The sequence below is a fragment of the Mobula birostris genome, chromosome 24 (assembly GCF_030028105.1).
Source record: "Mobula birostris isolate sMobBir1 chromosome 24, sMobBir1.hap1, whole genome shotgun sequence".
Taxonomy (NCBI): Eukaryota; Metazoa; Chordata; class Chondrichthyes; order Myliobatiformes; family Myliobatidae; genus Mobula; species Mobula birostris.
Window position 1 is genome coordinate 52,206,630 of NC_092393.1, and position 22,260 is coordinate 52,228,889.

The following is a 22,260-nucleotide window of genomic DNA, read 5'->3' on the forward strand; positions in this document are numbered from 1 at the left end:
ACTCTGTCCATGCCTTTTAACATTCGAAATGTTTCTATGAGGTCTCCCCTCATTCTTCTAAACTCCAAGGAATATAGTCCAAGAGCGGACAAAGGTTCCTCATATGTTAACCCTCTCATTCCCGGAATCATTCTAGTGAGTCTTCTGTGTACTCTCTCCAACGTCAGCACATCCTTTCTTAAATAAGGAGACCAAAACTGCCCATAGTACTCCAAGTGAGGTCTCACCAGCGCCTTATAGAGCCTCAACATCACATCCCTGCTCCTATACTCTATTCCTCTAGAAATGAATGCCAACATTGCATTCGCCTTCTTCACTACCGACTCAACCTGGAGGTTAACTTTAAGGGAATCCTGTACGAGGACTCCCAAGTCCCGTTGCATCTCAGAACTTTGAATTCTTTCCCCATTTAAATAATAGTCTGCCCGTTTATTTTTTCTGCCAAAGTGCATACCATACACTTTCCAACATTGTACTTCATTTGCCACTTCTCTGCCCATTCTTCCAATCTATCCAAGTCTCTCTGCAGACTCTCCGTTTCCTCAGCACTACCGGCCCCTCCACCTATCTTCGTATTGTCAGCAAACTTAACCACAAAGCCATCTATTCCATAATCCAAATCGTTGATGTACAATGTAAAAAGAAGCGGCCCCAACACTGATCCCTGTGGAACACCACTGGTAACCGGCAACCAACCAGAATAGGATCCCTTTATTCCCACTCTCTGTTTCCTGCCTATCAGCCAACGCTCTATCCACGTATGTAACTTTCCTGTAATTCCATGGGCTCTTATCTTGTTAAGCAGCCTCATGTGTGGCACCTTGTCAAAGGCCTTCTGAAAATCCAAATATACAACATCCACTACATCTCCCTTGTCTAGCCTACTGGTTTTGTTCTCCTTTACCTTTGTGTACTGATGAATGACAATAACCAATCTTGAATCTTGAAGAATGAATGTGATCTTATTCAAACATAAGATCTTAAAGGGTAGATGTAGGGATGTTTTCGCTAGTGAGAGAGTCTTAAACAAGGGGACATAAGTACAAGTTAAGGGGCCTGTAATTTAAAACTGAGATATATAGAAATCCCTTCTTGCAGATGGTAGTGAATCTCTGGAATTCTCTATCCTGGTGGATGGTAGAACCTGGATCACTAGAATTATACTTTATACTTCATATACTTTATACTTTATTGTCATCAAACAATTGATACTAGAATGTACAATCATCACAGCGATATTTGATTCTGTGCTTCCCACTCCCTGGATTACAAATATTAAATATTAAAAATAGTAAAAATTAGTAAATGTAAAAAAATTTAAATTATAAATCATAAATAGAAAATAGAAAAGGGAAAGTAAGGTAGTGCAGAAAAACCGAGAGGCAGGTCTGGATATTTGGAGGGTACGGCCCAGATCCGGGTCAGGATCTGTTCAGCAGTCTTATCACAGTTGGAAAGAGGCTGTTCCCAAATCTGGCCATACGAGTCTTCAAGCTCCTGAGCCTTCTCCCGGAGGGAAGAGGGACGAAAAGTGTGTTGGCTAGGTGGGTCATGTCCTTGATTATCCTGGCAGCACTGCTCCGACAGCGTGCGGTGTAAAGTGAGAGAATTATTTAAGGTGGAGATGGATAAATGTTTGATAGATTGAAGAATAGAGGGCTATAGAGAAGTGGCAGGGAAGAGGTGGTGAAGCCAGTGTAGATTGGCAATGGTTACATTGAATGGCTGGACATCATGGCCTATTTCTGCACCTATTTTCTTGTGTTCTTGTGAGTCCTGTTAGTATTTTGTATTAGCATTAACTCAGTAAATTCTTTACTCTCTCCTAAACATTCAGAGGGAGTTAGGGAGCTTACCTGTTGTACCTTATCTATGACAGTATTACTGATTATTTTCTGTGTTTTAAAGCAGATCTTGAATGACATTCCCTTGTTCATGATTGACAGAATTCTTGGAAGTGAAGTGACTGTCATTTGTGAAAGGAAAGTTCTATTAAATTGAATTTTGAAGCATTATTTTATTATTGATCTCTTCATTACCAATTTCCCCCTGCGATCAATAAAGTATGACTATGACTATTACTGGCAGAGGTGTATATTCACCATCTTTTCCCCAGGATAGGAGAATCTAAAACTAGAGGTCATAAATTTAAGGTGAGAAGAAAAAGATTTAAGGAGAACCTGAGGGGCAAGTTTTTCACCGAGAGGACGATGGATATGTGAATCGAGTTATCAGAGGAAGGGTACAATTAGAACATTTAAAAGAAAATTGGACAGCTTCTTGGGAAAGAAAGATTGAGGAGGTTTGGTTTGTCGCCTAAAAGACTCGTAAATTTCTACAGATGTACCGTGGACAGCATTCTAACTGGCTGCATCACAATCTGATGTAGGGGGATCTACTGCACAGGATTGGAGTATGCCGCAGAAAGTTGTAAACTTAGTAAGCTCCATCACGGGCACTAACCGTAGTTTCCAGAACATCTTCACGGAGTGATGCCTTGAGAAGGCAGTGTCCAGGACATACCCTCTTCTCATTGCTACTATCAGGAAGGAGCTACAGAAGCATGCTCAACGATTCAGGAACAATTTCTTCCCCTCTGCCACCTGATTTCTGAATGTACATTGAACCCATGAGCACTACCTCACTACTTTTTTATTTCTATTTTTGCAATACTTATCTAATTTAACTATTTAATGTACTGGATATATATTTACTGTAATTCACAGTTGTTTTTCCACATTATTATGTATCGCATTGTACTGCTGCTGCAAAGTTAACAAATTTCACGACATCTGCTGGTGATATTAAACCTGATTCTGATTCTGATTTAGCAGGATATGAGCCAAATATAGGCAAATGGGACTAGCACAGGGAGTCACCTTGGTCGAATCAGCCAGAGAGCCTGCTTATGTGCTATATAACTCTATGACTATGAATGCATGAATAGCAAGACTTGTGCATTTATCAGAAATGGTATTAATGTTACAAGAAGAGAATTGGTTATTTCTTAAGTCAGTCAGTAACATAATTATATAATTGATATTGCTTCATGTAAACTCTCACATTTGTCTTGCAGATCAAAGACCTTCATGAAAGAGGAAACACCTTTACACTAACTGGAAGGTCTGGGAAGGTTTTGGGTATGGTACGTCTTTGCTTATAAGATATACTTCGATGCAAATAGTTTTAAGGATCGTGTTATAACTGTGCACTTGTGGACCAGAGTGCAATCATGCTGGGATCAAACAAATGATCTGAAATTATTATAGACTGCTTAGAAACTCATTTGCTTATGTTTCAGGAATGAGTTTTGCTTTCTGGTGACTAGAAACATTTATTTATTGAAGCAAAAACTCCCGGGCACACTCAATGTAGCAAGTCACCAAATCACAAATAGACGATATAACAATAACTTCACTTCATTGGTTGTAAAGCACTCTAGGTTGTCCTGAGGCTACAATTGCTGCTATATAAATGAAAGTTCTTGTTAATGGGTAATCTAGGGAACTACAGACTGGTGAGCTTTAACGTCAGTGATAGGAAAGTTACCAGAGGGGATTTTCAGAGATAGGATCTATCTGCATTTAGAAAAGCAAAGACTCATTAGGATAGCCAGCACGGCTTTATGTGTGGGAAATTATGTTTCATGAATTTGATGGAGGATCGTGATGAGGTCACTAAGAGGATTGATGAGGGCAGGACAGTAGACATTGACTACATGGACTTTAGCAAGGCTTTTTTGACAAAGTCCTGCCTGGTAGGCTGACCTGGACAGTGAGATCACATGCAATCCAGCCGATTGAATACATAATTGAAGGAGGAGGAGAAGATGGCGGCGTGACGCAGCGCGCGCGGCCTCTCCGGTGAATGATATCTGTAATCTGTCAAGTAGGGTACCGTGCACAATTCTGATTTGATGGAGACAGACGTGAGAGTACGGAGGAACATCTGGAGAAACTTCTGAAATGCCCACTTCGCTGCCGCTGTTACTGTGTGGTCTGGAATCTCCGGAGTAAAAGGCCCCGAAATCCTCGGCTTTGCTTGTTTCAGCGGCCGGGGCAAGGTCGAAGGTGCTCGGCAGAGGATGGCGCTCGGGAGGCTGTATCAGAGGGGCTGGTTGGAGGCTCGAAATTTTCGGATGGACGGACTCAGTGTCAGCGATTGTCGGGTGCTTCTAATCCATCGGCAGTTGTCGGTGTCTGGAGGTTTATGGCAGGGAGTTTCTCTCTTTTGCCACCTGCTATCGGGGACTCGGGAGTCGATCGGGACTTTGAGACTTATTTTTACCGTGCCCATGGTCTGCTCTTCGTCAAATTATGGTATTGGTTTGCACTGCTGTAACTATATGTTATAATTATGTGCTTCTGTCAGTGTTAGTCTTTAGTTTGTCCTGTTTTTCTGTGATATCACTCTGGAGGAACATTGTATCATTTCTTAATGCATGTATGCATTTCTAAATGACAATAAACAAGGACTGAGTGTCCTCATAATCTAAATTGGCGTGGTGGTAGCAGTCAGAGATGGGAGCAGAGGGTTGTTTTTTCAGATTGGAGGCCTGTGACCAGTGGTGTGACACAGACATCAGGGCTAGGTTCCCTGTTCTTTGCCACATGTATTAATGATTTGGATGAGAATGTAGATGGCACATTTCAATGACATGAAAATGATGGGCATGGTGGACAGTGAAGAAGGTTGTGTACAGTTACAACAGAATCTAGATCAACTGGGAAAGTGGACAAAGGAAAGGCAGATGAAATGTTAATTCAGACCAGTGCATTGTGGGAAGCTAAACTAGGGCAGGGCATTCACAGTGAGTAACAGAGTCCTGAAAGTCCTAGGATTGCCCATGCATAGCTCCCCAAAAGTGTCAACATGCTTGAACAAGGTGATGAGGAAGGCATGCAGCACACTTCACCAGACAGGATATTGATTGCAAGAATTGGGAACGACATGCTACAGCTGTACAAGACGTTGGTGAGACCGCACCGAGAATATTGTGTGCTGTTCTGACCATCAGTCTTTAGGAAGAATGTGATTGAGCTAGAGAGGACACAGAAGAGATTCACGAAAGATGTTGCTGGGACCAACGGGCTTGAGTCAGAAGCAGAGGCTGGATAGGCTGTGACTGATTTCCATGTAATGAAGGAAGTTGAAAGTTGACTGTAAGAAAGTTTATAAAACCTTGAGGGGCAGAGGTAAGGTGCATGGTCAATATTTTCTCTCCCAGGATAGAGAATTCTAAAACTAGAGGGTGTAGGATTAAGGTGAGAGGGGAAAGGTTGAAAGTGGACCAGAGGGGCATGCTTTTCACATAGAGGGTGGCATATTGAGCAAGCTACCAGGGGAAGTGGTAGAGACGTGTACAACACTTAAAAGACATTTGGGCTGGTTCATGGGTAGGAAAGGTTTAGAGAGGGATATTGGAAAAATGCTGGTAAATGGGACTAGCTCAGGAAGGCACCTTGGTTGGCATGGACAAGTTGGCCAAAGGGCATGGTTCCATTGTTTATAATTCTATGAATATGACTCTCTATATTGTAAACGATAACTTTCTACTATTCCTGAATAAATAGAAATCACTGATAGGCTCCTTGTTCTGTTTTATAATTTTCTCACATATTCCAGTGTAACTAAGATGCTGCATTCGTTCTTCAGACCATATCACCCTGTTAATAGAAGGGTTACATAGAATATAGAGCATTGCAGCACAGTACAGGCCTTTTGGCCCATGATGCTGTGCCATCCTTTTAACCTACTCCAAGATCAATCTAACCATTCACTCCTGCATAACTATCCATTTTCCTATCCTCCATGTACCTATCTACAAGTTTCTTAAATATCCCAAATGTATCTGCCTCTACCACCACCCTAGTAGAGAGTTCCATGCACCTATCATTCTTTGTGTAAAAAGCTTACCTCTGACATTCCCCTGATATTTTCCTCCAATCACCTTGAAATAATATCTCCTTAAATTAGCCACTTCCGCCCTGGGAAAAAGTCTCTATCCTCTCGACCTGTGCCTCCTATCATCTTGTACACCCCCATCAAGTCATTTCTCATCCTCGTTTCTCCAAAGAGAAAAACCCTAGCTCACTCAGCCTGTCCTCATAAGGCATGCCCTCTAATCCAGTCAGTATCCTGGTAAATCTCCTCTGCAAACTGCTACTCTGATAGATGGTCTGCTCTTTCCCAAATTCAATTGTAATAGCAGGATGGGCCTTGAAAAAAAGGTTTTCTTTTGTCTTTAATGGTTAACGATAGAGCAATACTCACCTCAGTATCTCCCCTCACCTCACCTCAGAGGAAGGGAAGACCACAAGACATACAACGGGAGCAGAATCAGGCTATTTGGCCCGTTGAGACTGTTCTGCCATTCCATCATGGCTGATTTATTCTCCCCCTCAAATCCATTCTCGTGCCTTCTCCCTGTAACCTTTGATGCCTGTACTAATCATGAAGCTATCAAACTCTGCTTTAAGTATATCCAATGACTTGGCCTCCACAGCACTCTTAGATTCACCACTCTCTGGCAAAAGAAATTGCTCCACTCCTCTGTTCTATTCTGAGGCTGTGCCCTTTGGTCCTACATTACCCCACTATAGGAAACATTCTTCCCACATTCACGCTATCTAGGCCTTCGAATATTTGACAGATTTCATACTTCTCCCCTCATACTTCTCATACTTCTAAACTTGAGCTAATATAGGCCCAAAGCCATCATATGACTACTCATACGTTAACCCTTTTATTCCCAGGATAATACTTGTGAGCTTCCACTGGACCTTCCCCAATGCAAGTGCATCCTTTCTTCGATGTTGGAAACCATATTTTAAATTTATTTTAATAGATGATAAGTTGTTATTCTTAGAATTTGAACCTGGAGTAGAAAAGTGAGATTAAAAGTTATGAAAAGCACCTGTAGAAAGCTTAATAGGATGTGCAGTTTGAAGCTACAGTGCTTAGATCGACAGGACAAGTTTGGTTCTGTTGGTGCGTCTTCCACTTTTGTCACTCCCCCCCACTCTGAAATACACTGACCAGCAAACAACCCATTGAGTGCAGCACGTACAGCACTGGTAGTCGGGTCTAATGGATACCACAGAGCAAGTGTCAAGTAAATACGAATTTGTGATGAATGACCGAGATATGTTTCAAGAGGAGATTAGGGTGGTTAAGAAGGCATGTTGGCCTTCATTAGTCAGGGGACAGAGTTCAAGAGCCACAAAGAAGTGCTGCAGCTCTATAAAACACTGGTTATCCTACGCTTGGATTACGGTGCTCTGTTCTGGTTGCCTCATTATAGGAAGGATGTAGAAGCTTTCAAGAAGATGCAGGGGAGATTTACCAAGACACTGCCTGAATTAGGGAGCGGGTTCTATGAGATTGGTTTGAGTGTGCTAGGGATTTTCTCTTTGGCATGAAGGAGGATAGGGATAACTTCACAGAGGCGTACAAGATGATAAGGGGCATAGATTGAGTAAATAGCCTGAGATTTCTTCCCAGGGTGGAAGCAGCTAACATGAGAGGGCATAATTTTAAGGTGATTGGAAGAAGGTGTAAGGGAGGGGGGATACCAGATGTAGGTTTATTACACAGAGTGGTGGGTGTGTGGAATGTGCTGCCGGGGTGGTGGTAGAGGCAAGTACGTTAGGGGCATTTAAGATCGGCATGTGGATGATACTGAACCTGCTCTAATATAAATACCTTTCTTTACATGTGGCAGGCTCTTAAAAGCTGTGAGAAAAGCACAAAACCAATTTATGTGTCTGTGGGCCACAGGATTAATCTGGACACTGCCACACGCCTGACTCATTCCTGCTGTAAATACAGAGTACCAGAACCAATTCGACAGGTATGTTCCAGTGGCTGGCTTGCACACCTAGGCGTTAGCCAATAATTACGAGGATTATGTGTTGTGAAATTGACCTGTCACCTCAGTGGATGTCATTTTCGTTTCACTGCGACATCGAGTAGTGCTGTTGTGTGTGGGATTTGTCTTGTTAGTGCGGGAATTAGAATGAACTGCAGTAAACCTCACCAGATGTTTGCAGATTATAATGATATTTGGTGAGCAATGCTGATCTGAGAACAAAGCTGCTGTTTGGTATTAGTTTATGGGTTTATTATTGCCACATGTACCAAGATACAGTGAAAGGCTTGTCTTGTATACTGTTCATACAGATAGTGCATTGACGTACAACAGGGTAAAACAATATCAATGCTGGAATAAAATGTAACAGTTACAGAGAAAGTACGTTGAAGGTAAACAATAAAGTGCAAGATCCTAATGAGGTAGATTGTGAGGTCAGGAGTCTATCTCATTGCAGAAATCCATTCAGGAAACTGACAAGACCTGTCTGCACCTGATGGTACGTGCTTTCAAGCTTTTGTATTTTGCGCCTAATGGGAGATGGGAGAAGATCGAACGTCTGGGGTGGGGTCTTTGATTGTGCTGGCTGCTTTATTGAAGCAATGAGAAGTATAGATGAGTCCATAGAGTGGAGGCTAGTTTCTGTGATGTGCTGAGCTGTGTCCACAAAGTAGAGTTGTGCAGGGCCGGCTGGTGGCGCAATGACATCAGCGCCGGACTTTGGAACGGAGGTTCCCGGGTTCGAACCCAGTCGGGGCTGCTCCCGAGTATGCTTTCCATCCGTGCCGGGTTGAGTGTCAAGATCGCAACTCGACCTCGTAAAATAAAGGGAAAAATACTGCAAAATGTCTGTGTGAGGAGTGGCGCGCCACACAATCTCTCTCTCGCTCTGCGCCTTGTAAAGTCATGAAAAAGACATCATCACGCCAACATCGCACACACACAGACGCACACATGCATGGATGCACGCGCGCAGACGCACCCGCCAAAAAAACAAAAAAGAAAGCAGAGTTGTGCAGTTCCTTGCAGTCTACGTACACAAAATGCTGGAGAAACTCAGCGGACAGACTGTATCTATGGAAATGAACAAACAGTCAATGAGACCCTTCTAACAATCTTCAGTTTCATGTAGTCCTGTGCAGTTGCCAAGGTGTTAAGCATCCTGATCGGATGCTTTCTATGGATCTTCGTCCAGCCAACACCCTGCCTTTGTCACACACTGCTGAACCATTTGAAAGGATCATCAGCTTCCTGTCAGGGCAGTTGCTAACTGAGTAGTACTGGCTGCTTCAATTTTCCGACTGTTTTGTGTTTTCTGAAATTCTTTATCTTTACAGCGGTCTATGAGGAGTAATAGCATAGATTACTAAAAAGGGGGATGAGAGTGAGAAGGTCTCTTAGTAAGGGACCACAGCCATCTGTGAAAATGTTCCTCTACTTGGATCTCAACAAGAACCAGTATACGAGTTATTAACACTTCAGCTAAGGTGCTATCACTGAAATCATTCCAGTGATTCCTCAAATCATTTGGCAGGTAAAGCAATAAATTACTTTTTTATATATCAAAATAAACTTTATTCATAATGAAAAAATACAAGAATAAGCCATGTAATGCCTTTTCATTCTTACATTCATAGGCGATGCATTACGTACGTAGTGTTTAATTACATTATTTAAAACCAATGGCAATTTTGCCACTCATGTGGCCCCCTGGGGTGATGCATTACTGCAGTAATTGAGGGCTTCCTCACCCAACCTGGTCCCTCCCTGTCCAGTAGCAGAAGGACCCTACACTGTGGTCCTTCCCCACCAAGCCCTTGCGGTGGCTGCAACAAGCCTCATCACACACTCCTGAAGTCTGGACAGCAGACCAACAAGTTTCGGGTGAGACCGAAGGGCGACTTTCACTGAGTTGATGATCTGCCAGTACCACGTGACGTCTGTCTCATCAAGGACGTTCTTCCTTCATCTGATGTTCCCGGCACCGAAGCTCAAACCAGCACGTCTTCTGCCTGGTGGTTCCACAAAGTGCTGCCTCTTTAGGTGATGCCGGTGCTGCTTTTGAACAGGGCAGAGCAGCTTTAAGTAGGGCAGGCGAGTCACAATATTGGACACCCTGCTGACGTGTGCAGTAGCTGAACAGCATGGTCAGCACTGGTTATACGATGAAATCATGTTAATTAGCAGGCAACACAAAAATTAGCATGCTGCCTACATCAGAAGCCCTTGCAGGAGTAACAATCCAAAATTAGGCTTTCAGTGTGAGGATCTGAATGTTCTTTCCCTCACAAACTTATAACAATGAAGAAATCAGTCATGTTGCCTTTGAAATTATGCCCTGGTATATTTCAAAAGAAATGCTTAAATGTATACACTCAGTGGCCACTTTATTAGATACACCTGTATATCTGCTCATTAATACAAATGTCAAAGTCACCAGAGGGACACTGATAGTGGTTATAGAAGCCTTTATTCCAGCAAAACGTGTATACAGGTATCATATTTGAGCCACCCATGGAAGAAGAGGCCTGCCTGATCCAATATTACATGACATTTTTAAATGCCAAAGATCAAAGGTAATACCAGGAATATTTGATAGTTGCAGTGTACTATCTATAATGCTTTCCTTGAAGTACATATAGTTTTCAAACACCGTCTTCACACCCACACTCCAGACACCTAAAATGAATGATAATCAACATTCTCATTCTCTCCCTCCCCTCCACCTCCCCCTCCCTCCCCCTCTCTCTCTCCCCTCCCCTCCCCCCTCTCTCTCTCTCCCCCCCCCAGTGCACATGTAGACATCAAGTGAATTGGTGTTTCAACCCCAAATCTGCAGCTGCAGGAAGACCATTGCTCCGAGCTGCATTTTAAATTCAATCTACAATCCACATTCAGATCCGAAGTTTGGTTGCTGCTGAAATTAATACTTGCTAAATTCCCGAAACTCCAGAATATGCCCTAACAGGTGACAATCCTCGGAGAAGCAAACATCAGGAACATTTACAACTACTTAATTTCTGCGTAGTACCCTTCCATTGGCAATATTACAGCATCATGTAAAATGAATGTAAATGCTTTAGTGAGGAACCATGATTGAAAAGCGTATGCAATTTTCTTATAAAAAGTATTGAGGAATGAACGATAGTCAGTAATTCCATTCCAAGATTCAGAAGGTGGTTTGAATTACCTTGTGCTTTTATCATTTTACTTGCACATAGCCGAATCTCATTACACCACTGGCTTCCAGCTTTTATGATTAAGTTATACGTCATTGCTTGGTTTGCTATTTTACTATTATAATACGAGCAATATTTCTAGTCCTCATCCTTGTACAATAAGTGAATCAATGGCTATGGAGAGAGAGAGAGGGAAATTTGTGTTAGATTAGGGTGTTGAGCCTATTTGTAAGACCATAAGCACTAAAGCACAGGAACATGTCTTTCTGTCCATCGAGCTGATGCTGAAATGTTATTTTGCCTAGCACCCTTGACCTGCACCTGGACCATAAGCCCTCTGTTCCACTCCCATCCATGTACTTATCCAAACGTTGCAATTGAACCCGCATCCAGCACTTCTGCTGGCAGCTCGTTTCACACTCACGCCACCTCTTACTAGTCATGCACTTCAAACTAACTTTATTATCAAACAATATATACGTCACCATATACAACCCTGAGATTCATTTTCTTGTGGGCATAGTTTATAAATCCATAAAATAATAACCATAATCAATGAAAGACCGCGCCAACTTCAGCATTCAACCAGTGTGCAAAAGATAAACTGTGTAAATAAAAAAGAGGGAAATAAATAAATAACTAAACAATAAATATCAATATCTTGAGATGAAGCATCTTGAAAGTGAGTCCGTTGGTTGCAGGAACATTTCAACGATGGGCAAGGGAAGTTCACCCTCTGAGTGAAGAAGTTCTCCCTCGGGTTCCCCTTAAATAATTCACCTTTAAAACTTAACTAGTTCTAGTCCCACCCCACCACATTATATAACTTACATGAAATATTGCATTTAAGTCTTGACAAAGAACCAATGCAATCTTAGGGCAACTACAATCAGTGGCCACTTTATTAGGTTCACCTGTACACCTGCTTGATAATGGAAATAACTAATCAGCCAATCATGGGGCAGCAACTCAATGCAAAAAATCATGCAGACATGGTCAAGAGGTTCAGTTGTTGTTCAGGCCAAACGTCAGAATGGGAAAGAAATGTGATCTAAGTAACTTGAACTGTGAAATGATTGTTGGGGCCAGACAGGGTAGTTTGAGTATTTAGGAACTTGATCTCCTGGGACAACAGTCTCTCGAGTTTGCAGAGAATGGTGTGAAAGAAAAACATCCAGTGTGTGGCAGTTCTGTGGGCAAAAACACCTTGTTCAATAGGTTCAATGGGTACATTTAATGTCAGAGAAATGTATACAATATATATCCTGAAATTCTTTTTCTTCGCAAACATCCGCGAAAACAGAGGAGTGTCTCAAAGAATGAATGACAGTTAATTGTTAGAACCCCAAAGTCCCCCCCAGCCACCTCCTCCCACACTCAAGCAGTAGTAAGGCAATGACCCCCCCACAAGCAAAAAAAAAGCATCAGTGCCCCCCCCCACCAAACACTCAAGCGTGCAGCAAAGCATCAATGAAGACACAGACTTGCAGTACCCCAAAGACTACTTGTTCACCTGGTAATTCCACATACCAATGGCTCTCTCCCTAGTAAGGGAAAAAGAGGTGTTCCCGTTTCACAGCGAGAGGGGAGATATAACAAACAATTTGCTGACTTATGATGTTAAAAGTCTGTTGCATCGCTTTTTCCGAGCCCTGTGCCCAAAGAACTCAGGTCTCTGGGCGCATAGCCAGCAGGCAGCTCGCTACTTTTGATCTTCTGTGTTCTTCCAGGACGCATCAGGCGGCAGCACCAGCCTTGAATCAGCACGTCTCCAGGGCCACGGAAATCAAGAACCCTGAGGGCGAACTTGCCTTCCAGGCCGCATCCTTGGGAAATCGAAAAGCGGCCGGTCGTGAGGCCCTGAGAACGAGTGCCATTCCCGCAAAGGACCGTTGTTATCGAGTGATGTCAGAGGAGAATGGCCAGACTGGTTCAAGCTGACAGGAGGATGACAGCAATTTAAATAATCACTTCTACAACAGTGGTGCGTAGAAGAGGATCTCTGAACGTACAAGAAGTCGAACCTTGAAGTGGATGGGCTACAGCAGCAGAAGACCACGAACCTCCTGTACTTAATAAAGTGGCCATTGATTGTATGTACTTCAAAGACCACACCAAATAGCTGACAGGAAACTTCAATGCAGATTAGTTTGTTGTACTCTTAAGTCATTGCACCCAATTCACATTTTACATACTTGCATTGGAAATAACAGAAAATGAACCAAATTTTAGGCACGAGATTCTGCAAATACTGGAAATCAGCTCCTGATGATGGGTCTGTTTATTCTCCTCCATAGATACTGCTTAACCTGTTGAACTCCTCCAGCATTTTCTGTGTGTGTGTGTGTGTTACCAAATAATGTGGCATTGTAGATGATAACACCAAATGTTGATAATCCTTAAGCGTGGAAAGGAAGTGTTTGAAAATCTAGAATATGACTATAACTTGCAAGGGATTTCAGCTCCCTCAGAGGCAGCAAAAGAGTCAGAGAGCCCAGAGGTTTTACTTTGGTAGAGCACCCATCATACAAAAAGTCCAGTGAGGGTGAAATATGGCTACATCTACTCATGGGCAATAAGTCATTGCGGGGATTAAGTGCCAGAGAAGATTGGGAGTGATCACCACTTCACAGTGTTTTAAATAATGGGTGATGAGATATACTTCCTACCAGGCCTTCAAGCATCAGGCTCCTTGACAGGTGTGGATAGCTTCACTCACCTCAACACTGAACTGATTCCACAACCTACAGACTCACTTTCAAGGACTCTGCAACACATGTTCTCAGTATGATTGATCTATCTGTCTATTTATCAGTTCATTTATGTATCTTTATTTAGTTAGTTATTAGGCATACATCCATCTGTTTAGTTATTTATCCATGTATTTGCTTGTTTGTTTACATGGTTTGTCTTCTTTCACACATTGTTTGTTCATCTTTGTGTGAAGTTTTTCATTGATTTTATTGTGTTTTTTGTGTATACTGTGAATGTCTGCAAGAAAATGAATCGCAGGGTAGTATAAGGTGACATATACTATACACGCTTTGATAATAAATTTACTTTGAACTCTTGGGGTTCCACATTCGGCTGCTATTCGGCATGCCAAAGTCTCGGCCTATGATTTCGGCACGGATTCAGAAGCCTGAGATCTCGAGGAACTGGAGACGGGCGAATCAAGGGTCGGTGTCGCCGCAGGAGACCTGTGTGTCGTTGGGGGAGTCAGATCATCTGCTGTGTGCCTGGGGACCCAGGATCTTTGCGATCTTCAGGCACAGAGCTCGACAAAAGCAACGTAATGGACTTTTAAAATCGTAAACCAGCGAGTTGTTTGTTATGTCTCCCCGCTCGTTGGAAAATGGAGTCACCTCTTTCTCCCTTATTAAGAGAGAGAGAGCCTGCAGCATGTCGAATTATTGGGTGAACAATGTAGTCTTTGGGGTAACTGCAAGTCTATATCTTTGCAATTGCTTTGCTCACGCTTGAGTGCTGGTAGCAGGTGTGCTTTATTTTTACTGGTGGGCGAGGGATTGTTGCTCGCTGCCGCTTACGTGCTGGAGGGAGGGAGCTGGGGGGGACTTTGGGGTTCTAACATTTAACTGTCGTTCATTCTTGGGGCACTGCTCTGTTTTTGTGGATGGCTTGCGAAGAAAAAGCATTTCAGGATGTATATTGTATACATTTCTCTGACAGTAAATTGTACCTTTGAACCTTTGAACTTCAAAGACCAAAGTAATCAGCCATGTAAAATCCACCATGCGTAAATGAAAATGGGATTATTGAAGGTAAATTGGGAAACATTAAATGGTAGCCAAGTAGATTGATATTGATCATTATTGAAAGTCAGTGGAATACAACAGAAATCTGTTCCTCTAAAATAGAAAGTATAAGAAGAAACTATCATTACTTAACAGCACAGATAAACAATAATGTCTCTGCATCTAAAGAGAAAGATGTATAAGCAACGTGGAAGGATTTGGTGGCAAAAGACAGTGAGGTGTGATTGGTAAAGTGTTATGGGCCATTCGAGCAAAGAGGAAATATTAAAGAACAAAATATATAAAGAATAGAGTGACTTCTGATTGAACTATTAAAGAAAGAAAGATAAATTTACAGGAAATAATACTGAGATGGCAGGGGTACAAAATGTGAGCTAGAAATAACTTGGAAAATGTTTCGGTTCTGCATAAGCCAACAGCAACATTGAGGAGAGTACTCTGCAGACCAAAAGTACAAACCAAGCTATTGGACAAGACCAATGTGACCTACAAAATCCAATGTGGACACTGCAGCAAGTGTATTGGTGGCCAGACTGGGAGAAAACTATCCGCAAAGATCCATGAACATCAACTGGCTGTAAAATGGCATGACTAACCCTCCCTAGTCTCTACTCGTGCAGACCAAAAGGGGCTCAGATTTGGCTGGGTATTAGTGAAAGTCATGGTGCAAGCAAACACGTAGCATACAAGAGAATTTTTAGAAGCATAATTTTCCGTGATCAATCCTGTAAACAGACCTTGATCCTGTTTATAAGCCAATACAGGCAACATTCCAGGCAATGCACAAGAGTTTGCCACGCAACCAATCAGCAGTGAGACCCCCTCCCTATGTCACAATTGAGTTTCCATAGTGACAACCAATCCGCTGATTCGTAAGTGTATAAAGGCGAAGCATGTGGACTAGGTTAAGGCTGGGGCACTGTATGTTAAACAAAACATTGAAAATGACAGGGAAACAGCAGACAGGATTGTGTGAGGAATGTCAGGAAGAGGAGTCAGTAGAACATGTAGTTCTGAATTGCAGGAAGTATGGGATACAGAGAGAGATGATGATAATCAATCTAAGGGAATTGGGGGTGCAGGAACTCACATTGAAAGGGTTGCTGGGCATGGGTGAGAGAGCACAGGTCAGGGTATTTTTAGCTTCCTTAAGGGGTACAGGGGTTTTATTAGGATATGATGAATAAGCAGGAATAGGGTACTAGGATGGCCAAAGATGGGAGGATAAAATGTAAGTTAGGGTATATGTGTGTGTATGATTGGGTGAAGGAATTTGGAATGCAAGTCTATTGCACACTGCGGAGCAGAAGGTGGCGATAATGCACCATTAAGCTGGGAGCCAACCGCTGCAAAACAAGAAGAAGAAGAAGACCCACCACAAATTAACAGCGCACTGATGATGTCTCTTCATATGGTGACGAAACATTTGCAAATGGATTGCCAAGATCAGAGAACACCTCAACGCAACCAAAATGTGAGATGCTAAAACCTTCATCTGGCCTGTCCAGCTGTCACTTGCTCCTTCACTAGTTTCTGATGCCATTTCTGTCCTCTCCCCAACCACATTAGAAATGTAAAAAAAATTTTAAAAAATGAAAAAATGTTTAAAAACACATTAGAGTTGTGACATTACATTAGCTTTGACACAGTGCATCATTCCTTCGTTTGCTTTAGTAAGGGGTTGGATAGCAAACATTTTGTATTTGCTAGAGACCACATTATTGATGTACGGTGCTCCCTGAAAGTGGCTGCACAAGTTGACAGGGCAGCAAAGAAGGTGTGTGGCATGCTTGCCGTTATTAGTTCAAGCACTGAGTTCAAGTCCTGGGCAACTTCATGAAACTATGGTGAGGCCACATTCTGGATTATTGGGTTCAGTTCTAGTCTTTTTACAGGATGTATGTGGAGGCTTTGAGAGGGTGCAGAAGGGGTTTACCCGGTGCTTGCTGGATTAGAGGACATGTGCTATGGAGAAAAGTTGGACAAACTTGGATTGCTTTGATTTGGAGTGGTGGAGACTGAGGGAAGACCTGATTGAAACTTAGGTTATGAGAGTCATAGAGTACACAGCCTGCGTCTTTTTCCCGGGAGTCGAAATGTCTAATGTTGGACGGTATGCATTTAAGGGGAGAGGAGATAAGTTCAAAGGAGATGGGTGGGCAAGTTATTTTACACGGTGAGTGGTAGGTGTCTGGAATGCGTTGTCTGGCGTGGTGGTAGAGGCAATTATGTTTAAGAAATAAGTGCATGAATAGACAGAGAATGGAAAGATACAGACTTGCATGGGGCAGAAGGGACTAGTTTAGTCAGCTTTTAATTATTTAATTAATACAGCACGATATTGTGGGCCAGAGAGCTTCTCCTTTTGCTGCAATGTCCCCCACAGTATGAAAAGCCACCATGCCCCACCACCAACATGTACATTGTCAGTGATGCTACTGAGGAAGGGGTTGACAAGCTACCTGTTTCAGTGCTTTACTCTAAGATATTTCTTTTGTGGTGTTCCTTTTCCATTGGGGTGTGCTCTGTTCTCGGCTGAAAACAAAACCTATTTGCCATACAAATTCAAGAGCTGCCATTACATAATGTTCTTCGTCTTCGGAGCTAAGTGAGCAATCTGTTTCCATTGGCTATGGTGTGAAGCATTAAGCTGCAGGTTGGCGTCCCTTTGTGTGCTGATATTTAGTAATGGAGTAATAAATTGTCGTTGGACAACTTGCTGCTGCTCTCTTTTAATCATTTCTTATTTTATCTGCACTTTTTCTGCAGTACATCAAGAGAGAGAGAGAGAAACAAACAGTCAGACATAATCTTTAGCAGTATGGGCCTCCGTCATGTTAGAACTATGTTTTAGATACAAGAAACCGCAGATGCTGAAATCTGGAGCAACACACAAAACGTTAGATAAATTCACCTGGTCAGGCAGTAGAGAAAATGGACATTGACATGATCCAGTCCAGATGATCCGTAGTTCAGTGTAAAACTAGAGGAAGGGGCTCACAGAAGAATATTCCTTTTCTCCTTTCTGCTACGGTGCCCCTCTTAGGGTTTATTCTGGATTATGAAATAATAGATAGCATAATTATGGATAAATTAAAATGGGAACCAGTCTTCGGCAAATAAAACCTGTTCACAGTTTAACTTAAACTGACGCTTGAAGACTATTGAAACCACTCATCAGGTGTGCGACATTCTAATTCTAATATGAACATTCTAATATCTGGGTTCAGTTCCTGCCACTGCCTGCAAGGTGGTTGAATGTTCTCCTCATCACCGGGTGCTCTGGTCTCCTCCCATATTCCAAGGTGTATGGATCGGCAGGTGTAATTGGCGTTGTGGGGTTGTGGGGCTGATAGGGCCTGTTACCATGTTGTATCTTTAAATTAAAACTGAAATGAAATCTGTGGGGAAGAGGAGAACTAGATTCTCTGTTGTGTGGAATAAGGTGTTCTATATCATCAGCTTCAGCGCTTCTCTGGTGATTGGTTGACAATCACAACAGTCCCTTCTTGATGCTCCCAGTCCAGATGAAGGGCCTCCAGCCAAAATGCCAGCTCCTCATTTCCCTCCACAGGCACTGAGTTCCCCAGCATCTTGCTTACAATACGTTTGTTAAAGTCGTAAACAAAGGATATTTCTGAAAATGAACCAGTTGTACTGCACGTGACAAGCAACACAGAGAAATTTAGGAAGGTGCACATAATCTGTAATAAATCATTATACAGTTGCCATGAGAAACTGTTGTTATTAATCCTGGAGGGATTGGACAGTAGAATAGGGGCTAGTGTAATGCTATTACAATGCCAGAAGCCCAGGTTCGAAGTCTACTGCTGTGTGTAAGGAGTTTGTAAGTTTGCACCTTGATAGTGTGGGTTTCCTCTGGGTGCTCCGGTTTATTCCCACATCCCAAAGACGTTGATAGGTTAATAGGTTGATAGGTTAATTGATCACATGGGCGGTGTGGGGAGGGCCTGGCACCTTGCTGTATCTCTAAATAAAAATTAAATGGAGGAAACACTAGATTCGGCACCAAACAACTGGAGTGAATACCCAGTGATATTGCTTGCTAAATATATACAGGTTTCCCCCGCTATCGGAAAGTAGAGCGTTCCTGTGAAACTGTTCGTAAGCCGAAATGGCGTGAAGCGAAGAAGCAATTGCCATTAATTTAAATGGGAAAAATTTTTGAGTGTTCCCAGACCCAAAAAATAACCTAACAAATCATACCAAATAACACATAAAACCTAAAATGACACTAACATGTAGTAAAAGCAGGAATGATATGATAAATACACAACCTATATAAAGTAGAAATAATGTATGTACAGTGTAGTTTCACTTACCAGAATGGGGAAAACTTAACGGAACACCATGCTTTGTACACCTATCAATCCACTCAAGCAATAGACTTTCCATTTTATCCATTACTGGATGCCAACTAAAAGAGACCACTTTGCTAGTAGCAGAACCAATAGTAACATCGGCAGCTTTCAAGATTCTTTCTCTCTGCGTGTAAATAGTACGAATGGTGGACGCAGGCAAGTTCAACGCATGCACAATGTCTTTATTTCATTCACCACGATCAAAAAGCTTAATTACGTCCAGTTTTATGCTAAGCGTAACATCCTTATGAGGTCTCTTAGGCTTTTCTGATACCTTAGGACTCATCTTGCTAACGGATGCACAAGATAAATCAAGATAAAGCACAGATGCCCACAGACACAGTTCAAAGCTATGGCGGCTTGATGCTGAGATGCTGAGTGTAGTTCCTGGGGAAGGCGCTTGGTGGCACCACTCTCACTGCTCGGGGTGCGCGCTGCCTCTATAACGGCTCGCTGCAAAACAAAACGCTGAACGCTATTTTTGCTTTTCACCTTTACTCGTAAAAGTGAAAATCCTCTTTGGAAAACACGTACTAATGTAGGTGTTTCGTAAAAGCGAAGTGGCATAAAGTGAACTTTCGAAAAGTGGGGGATATCTGTACACAAGTGTAAAATTTAGGTACATTTGAGAGAAAAAAGTTGCATTTTATGGTGTTTGAGATAAAGCCTGACTTTATAAGTGAGTGCTACTATTTAAATGCCACAGTGGTGTCAGAGTGGCATATGAGCTAACAGAAAGTGCATTATACTGTGCTGTGATATCTAAATGGCAACCTGGCCTCCTAACTTCAGTCCAATTTAAATTTCAAACAGCCAGCTGCGTAGATATCCAGCAAGAAGATTTAAATCAGCAGAATTCATGAAAGAATGTTATCATTTAATTATTGGAACACTAGAGTGGGAAACATTACTGTCAGCTGCCCTATCTTTTACCATGGAAGGTTAAATTGCAACCTTTGCTGTGCTATATTTCCAGAGGACATGAATGTAAAAGTAAGGGTGTACTACTGAAACTGTAAGGTGTTGGTCAGACCCCATCTGGAATATTGTGAACAATTTTCAAAATTTCAAGTAAATTTATTATCATAGTATGTATATAGTATGTCATTATATACTACCTTGAGATTCATTTTCTTGCAGGCATTCACAGGAAAATAAAGAAATGCAGTAGATTACGGTTAATTGGGTCACATTGGAACCAGTATATTTTGGCTCAGTTAAGCGGCTGCCTCAATTATCTGGTTTCATGGAAATAGTTAAAAAAAAGAAGAGAGAAATTGCCTTTAAACTCACGAGAGAGCATAGGCCATCAACTTTTTGCTGTTGATGTTTCTGCAGCAGGCAATTTCTTTTTTACGAGGTCAAGTTGTTAGCGTGACGCTCAACCCAGCACGGATGGAAAACGTGCACAGGAGCCGGCTGGATTCGAACTCGGGACCTTCCGCCCCGAAGTCCAGCACTGATGCCACTGCGCCACCAGCCGGCTGAAATAGATTAAAAAGGTATAAAAAAGACAAACTACTGTTTACTGTGTAACAAATTATGTATTTAAATGAAATACAGAATAAATTAGAATACAACCAATACAAAGAATACAGTTCTCTAAAACTGTGTATTAGTTCCCAATAGTTATCGGTGGAGGAATTCTTCTAGTGTATGGTGCTGTGTTCTTTTGATTGACTGTAAATGAACAAAATCAGCACCGAAAAATTGTGCAGGTAATTGGCTGCCTTCCTACAATGCTTTCAATGATTGCATCATCCAAATCTTCATTTTCATTGTAACAGTCAAGATGACTGTTGATACCTTCAAACTCTTTGTAGTTCTTAACTTGTTGAAGTAGTGAAATCATTTCATTTTTACTCCTGGTCATTTCTGGCATCTCCAAACCTCAATGCTTGAAACTGCAGTGAGCAAAACAGTTCTGAATCATCTTTCTGCTTATTTCCCATCAAGTATCTTGACAAAGATCATTGTTTTTGAACACTATTTATAAACTGCTTACTCTAATGACAGCGTAGTGTCTAACAGCCATGCAAGTGCACATGACTGATGCTAGTTAGAAACTCTTCAGCAGCAACCACCTGTCCCAATTAAGCGGTATAGCGTCCCAAATAAAGAAAAGGAATCCCGTCTATTTTCTCGATTAGTTTTTGTTTTTTAAGAAATTCCCAAATAAGCGGCTTCCCCAACTAACTGATGGCCCAGTTAACCAGAATCCACTGTACAATAGAATTTATGAAAACTACCTAACCTGCTGAGTTCCTCCAGTATTTTATATGTGTTACTCTGGATCTCCAGCATCTGCAGAACCCCTTGTGTTTAAATGTCTGGCAGCAAAGGGACAAGGGAACATATGGGACGAAATGAAGAACAGCCAGAAAATGTGGTTGCGTCTGCCAGCCGCTTGGGTGAAATGCTAGAAGTCAAAGGTTTGTATTGGAATCAACTAATCAGAGGGGATAACATTCTGATTGATTAAACTGGCCACTGTAGGCAATTTTGTTTCCTGTGGAGAACATTTTGTGCATCTTTAACTAGTTACGTGGAAATGCTGAGCTGGTATGAAGATAATCGCACTGGAGTATTGCCAGGCTGTCCCCTGTGAGTGAGTACAAATTATGGTTAAAATGGCCAGAATTCTCCTTTAGGATCTGCAAAACTGGGTATAGTTCAGCTCTCTGAAGTGCATGCCAAAGCCCAGTCTTCTGCTCAGCCATAAGCACTGCTCTCGGGGTCAATTATGCTGTGCCAGTGAGGCAGCATGTGATCCCCCTGATTGCTGTGCACCGGGTTAACCTTGTTCAAGTCCAGCAGGCCATTGATCTCAATGGAAAGAAAGAGCTTTGGAGAGAAAGGGGAGCACAAGTTAATTCCTCAAGTTTCGAAATTCGGGTTTATTTATCACGTGTACGTCAAAACACACAGTGACAAACACAAGAAAATCTGCAGATGCTGGAAATCCAAAGCAACATACACACACACACACACAAGATGCTGGAGGAACTCAGCAGGTCAGGTAGCATCTATGGAAAAGGGTAAACAATCGATGT

The 22,260-nt window shown here is 42.1% G+C and overlaps 1 protein-coding gene across 9 annotated transcripts in view; it reads left to right on the forward strand.

Moving 5' to 3' along the window:
• The window catches only part of LOC140187120 (endonuclease V-like), a 162,497-nt gene that overhangs the window by 47,117 nt on the left and 93,120 nt on the right, over window positions 1-22,260 (forward strand). For 7 of the 9 annotated variants that reach the window (XR_011883002.1, XR_011883003.1, XR_011883004.1 and 4 more), the window contains exons 6-7: window positions 3,077-3,145; window positions 7,724-7,852. Coding sequence is in view for 6 of the 9 variants with exons in the window: in XM_072242085.1 (XP_072098186.1) it covers window positions 3,077-3,145; window positions 7,724-7,852 (198 nt within the window). In the remaining 3 variants the exon portion in view is untranslated. Of the gene's footprint in view, window positions 1-3,076; window positions 3,146-7,723; window positions 7,853-12,779; window positions 16,311-22,260 lie in introns of those variants that run through there. The other 2 variants (XM_072242086.1, XM_072242090.1) reach the window with 2 other exon arrangements.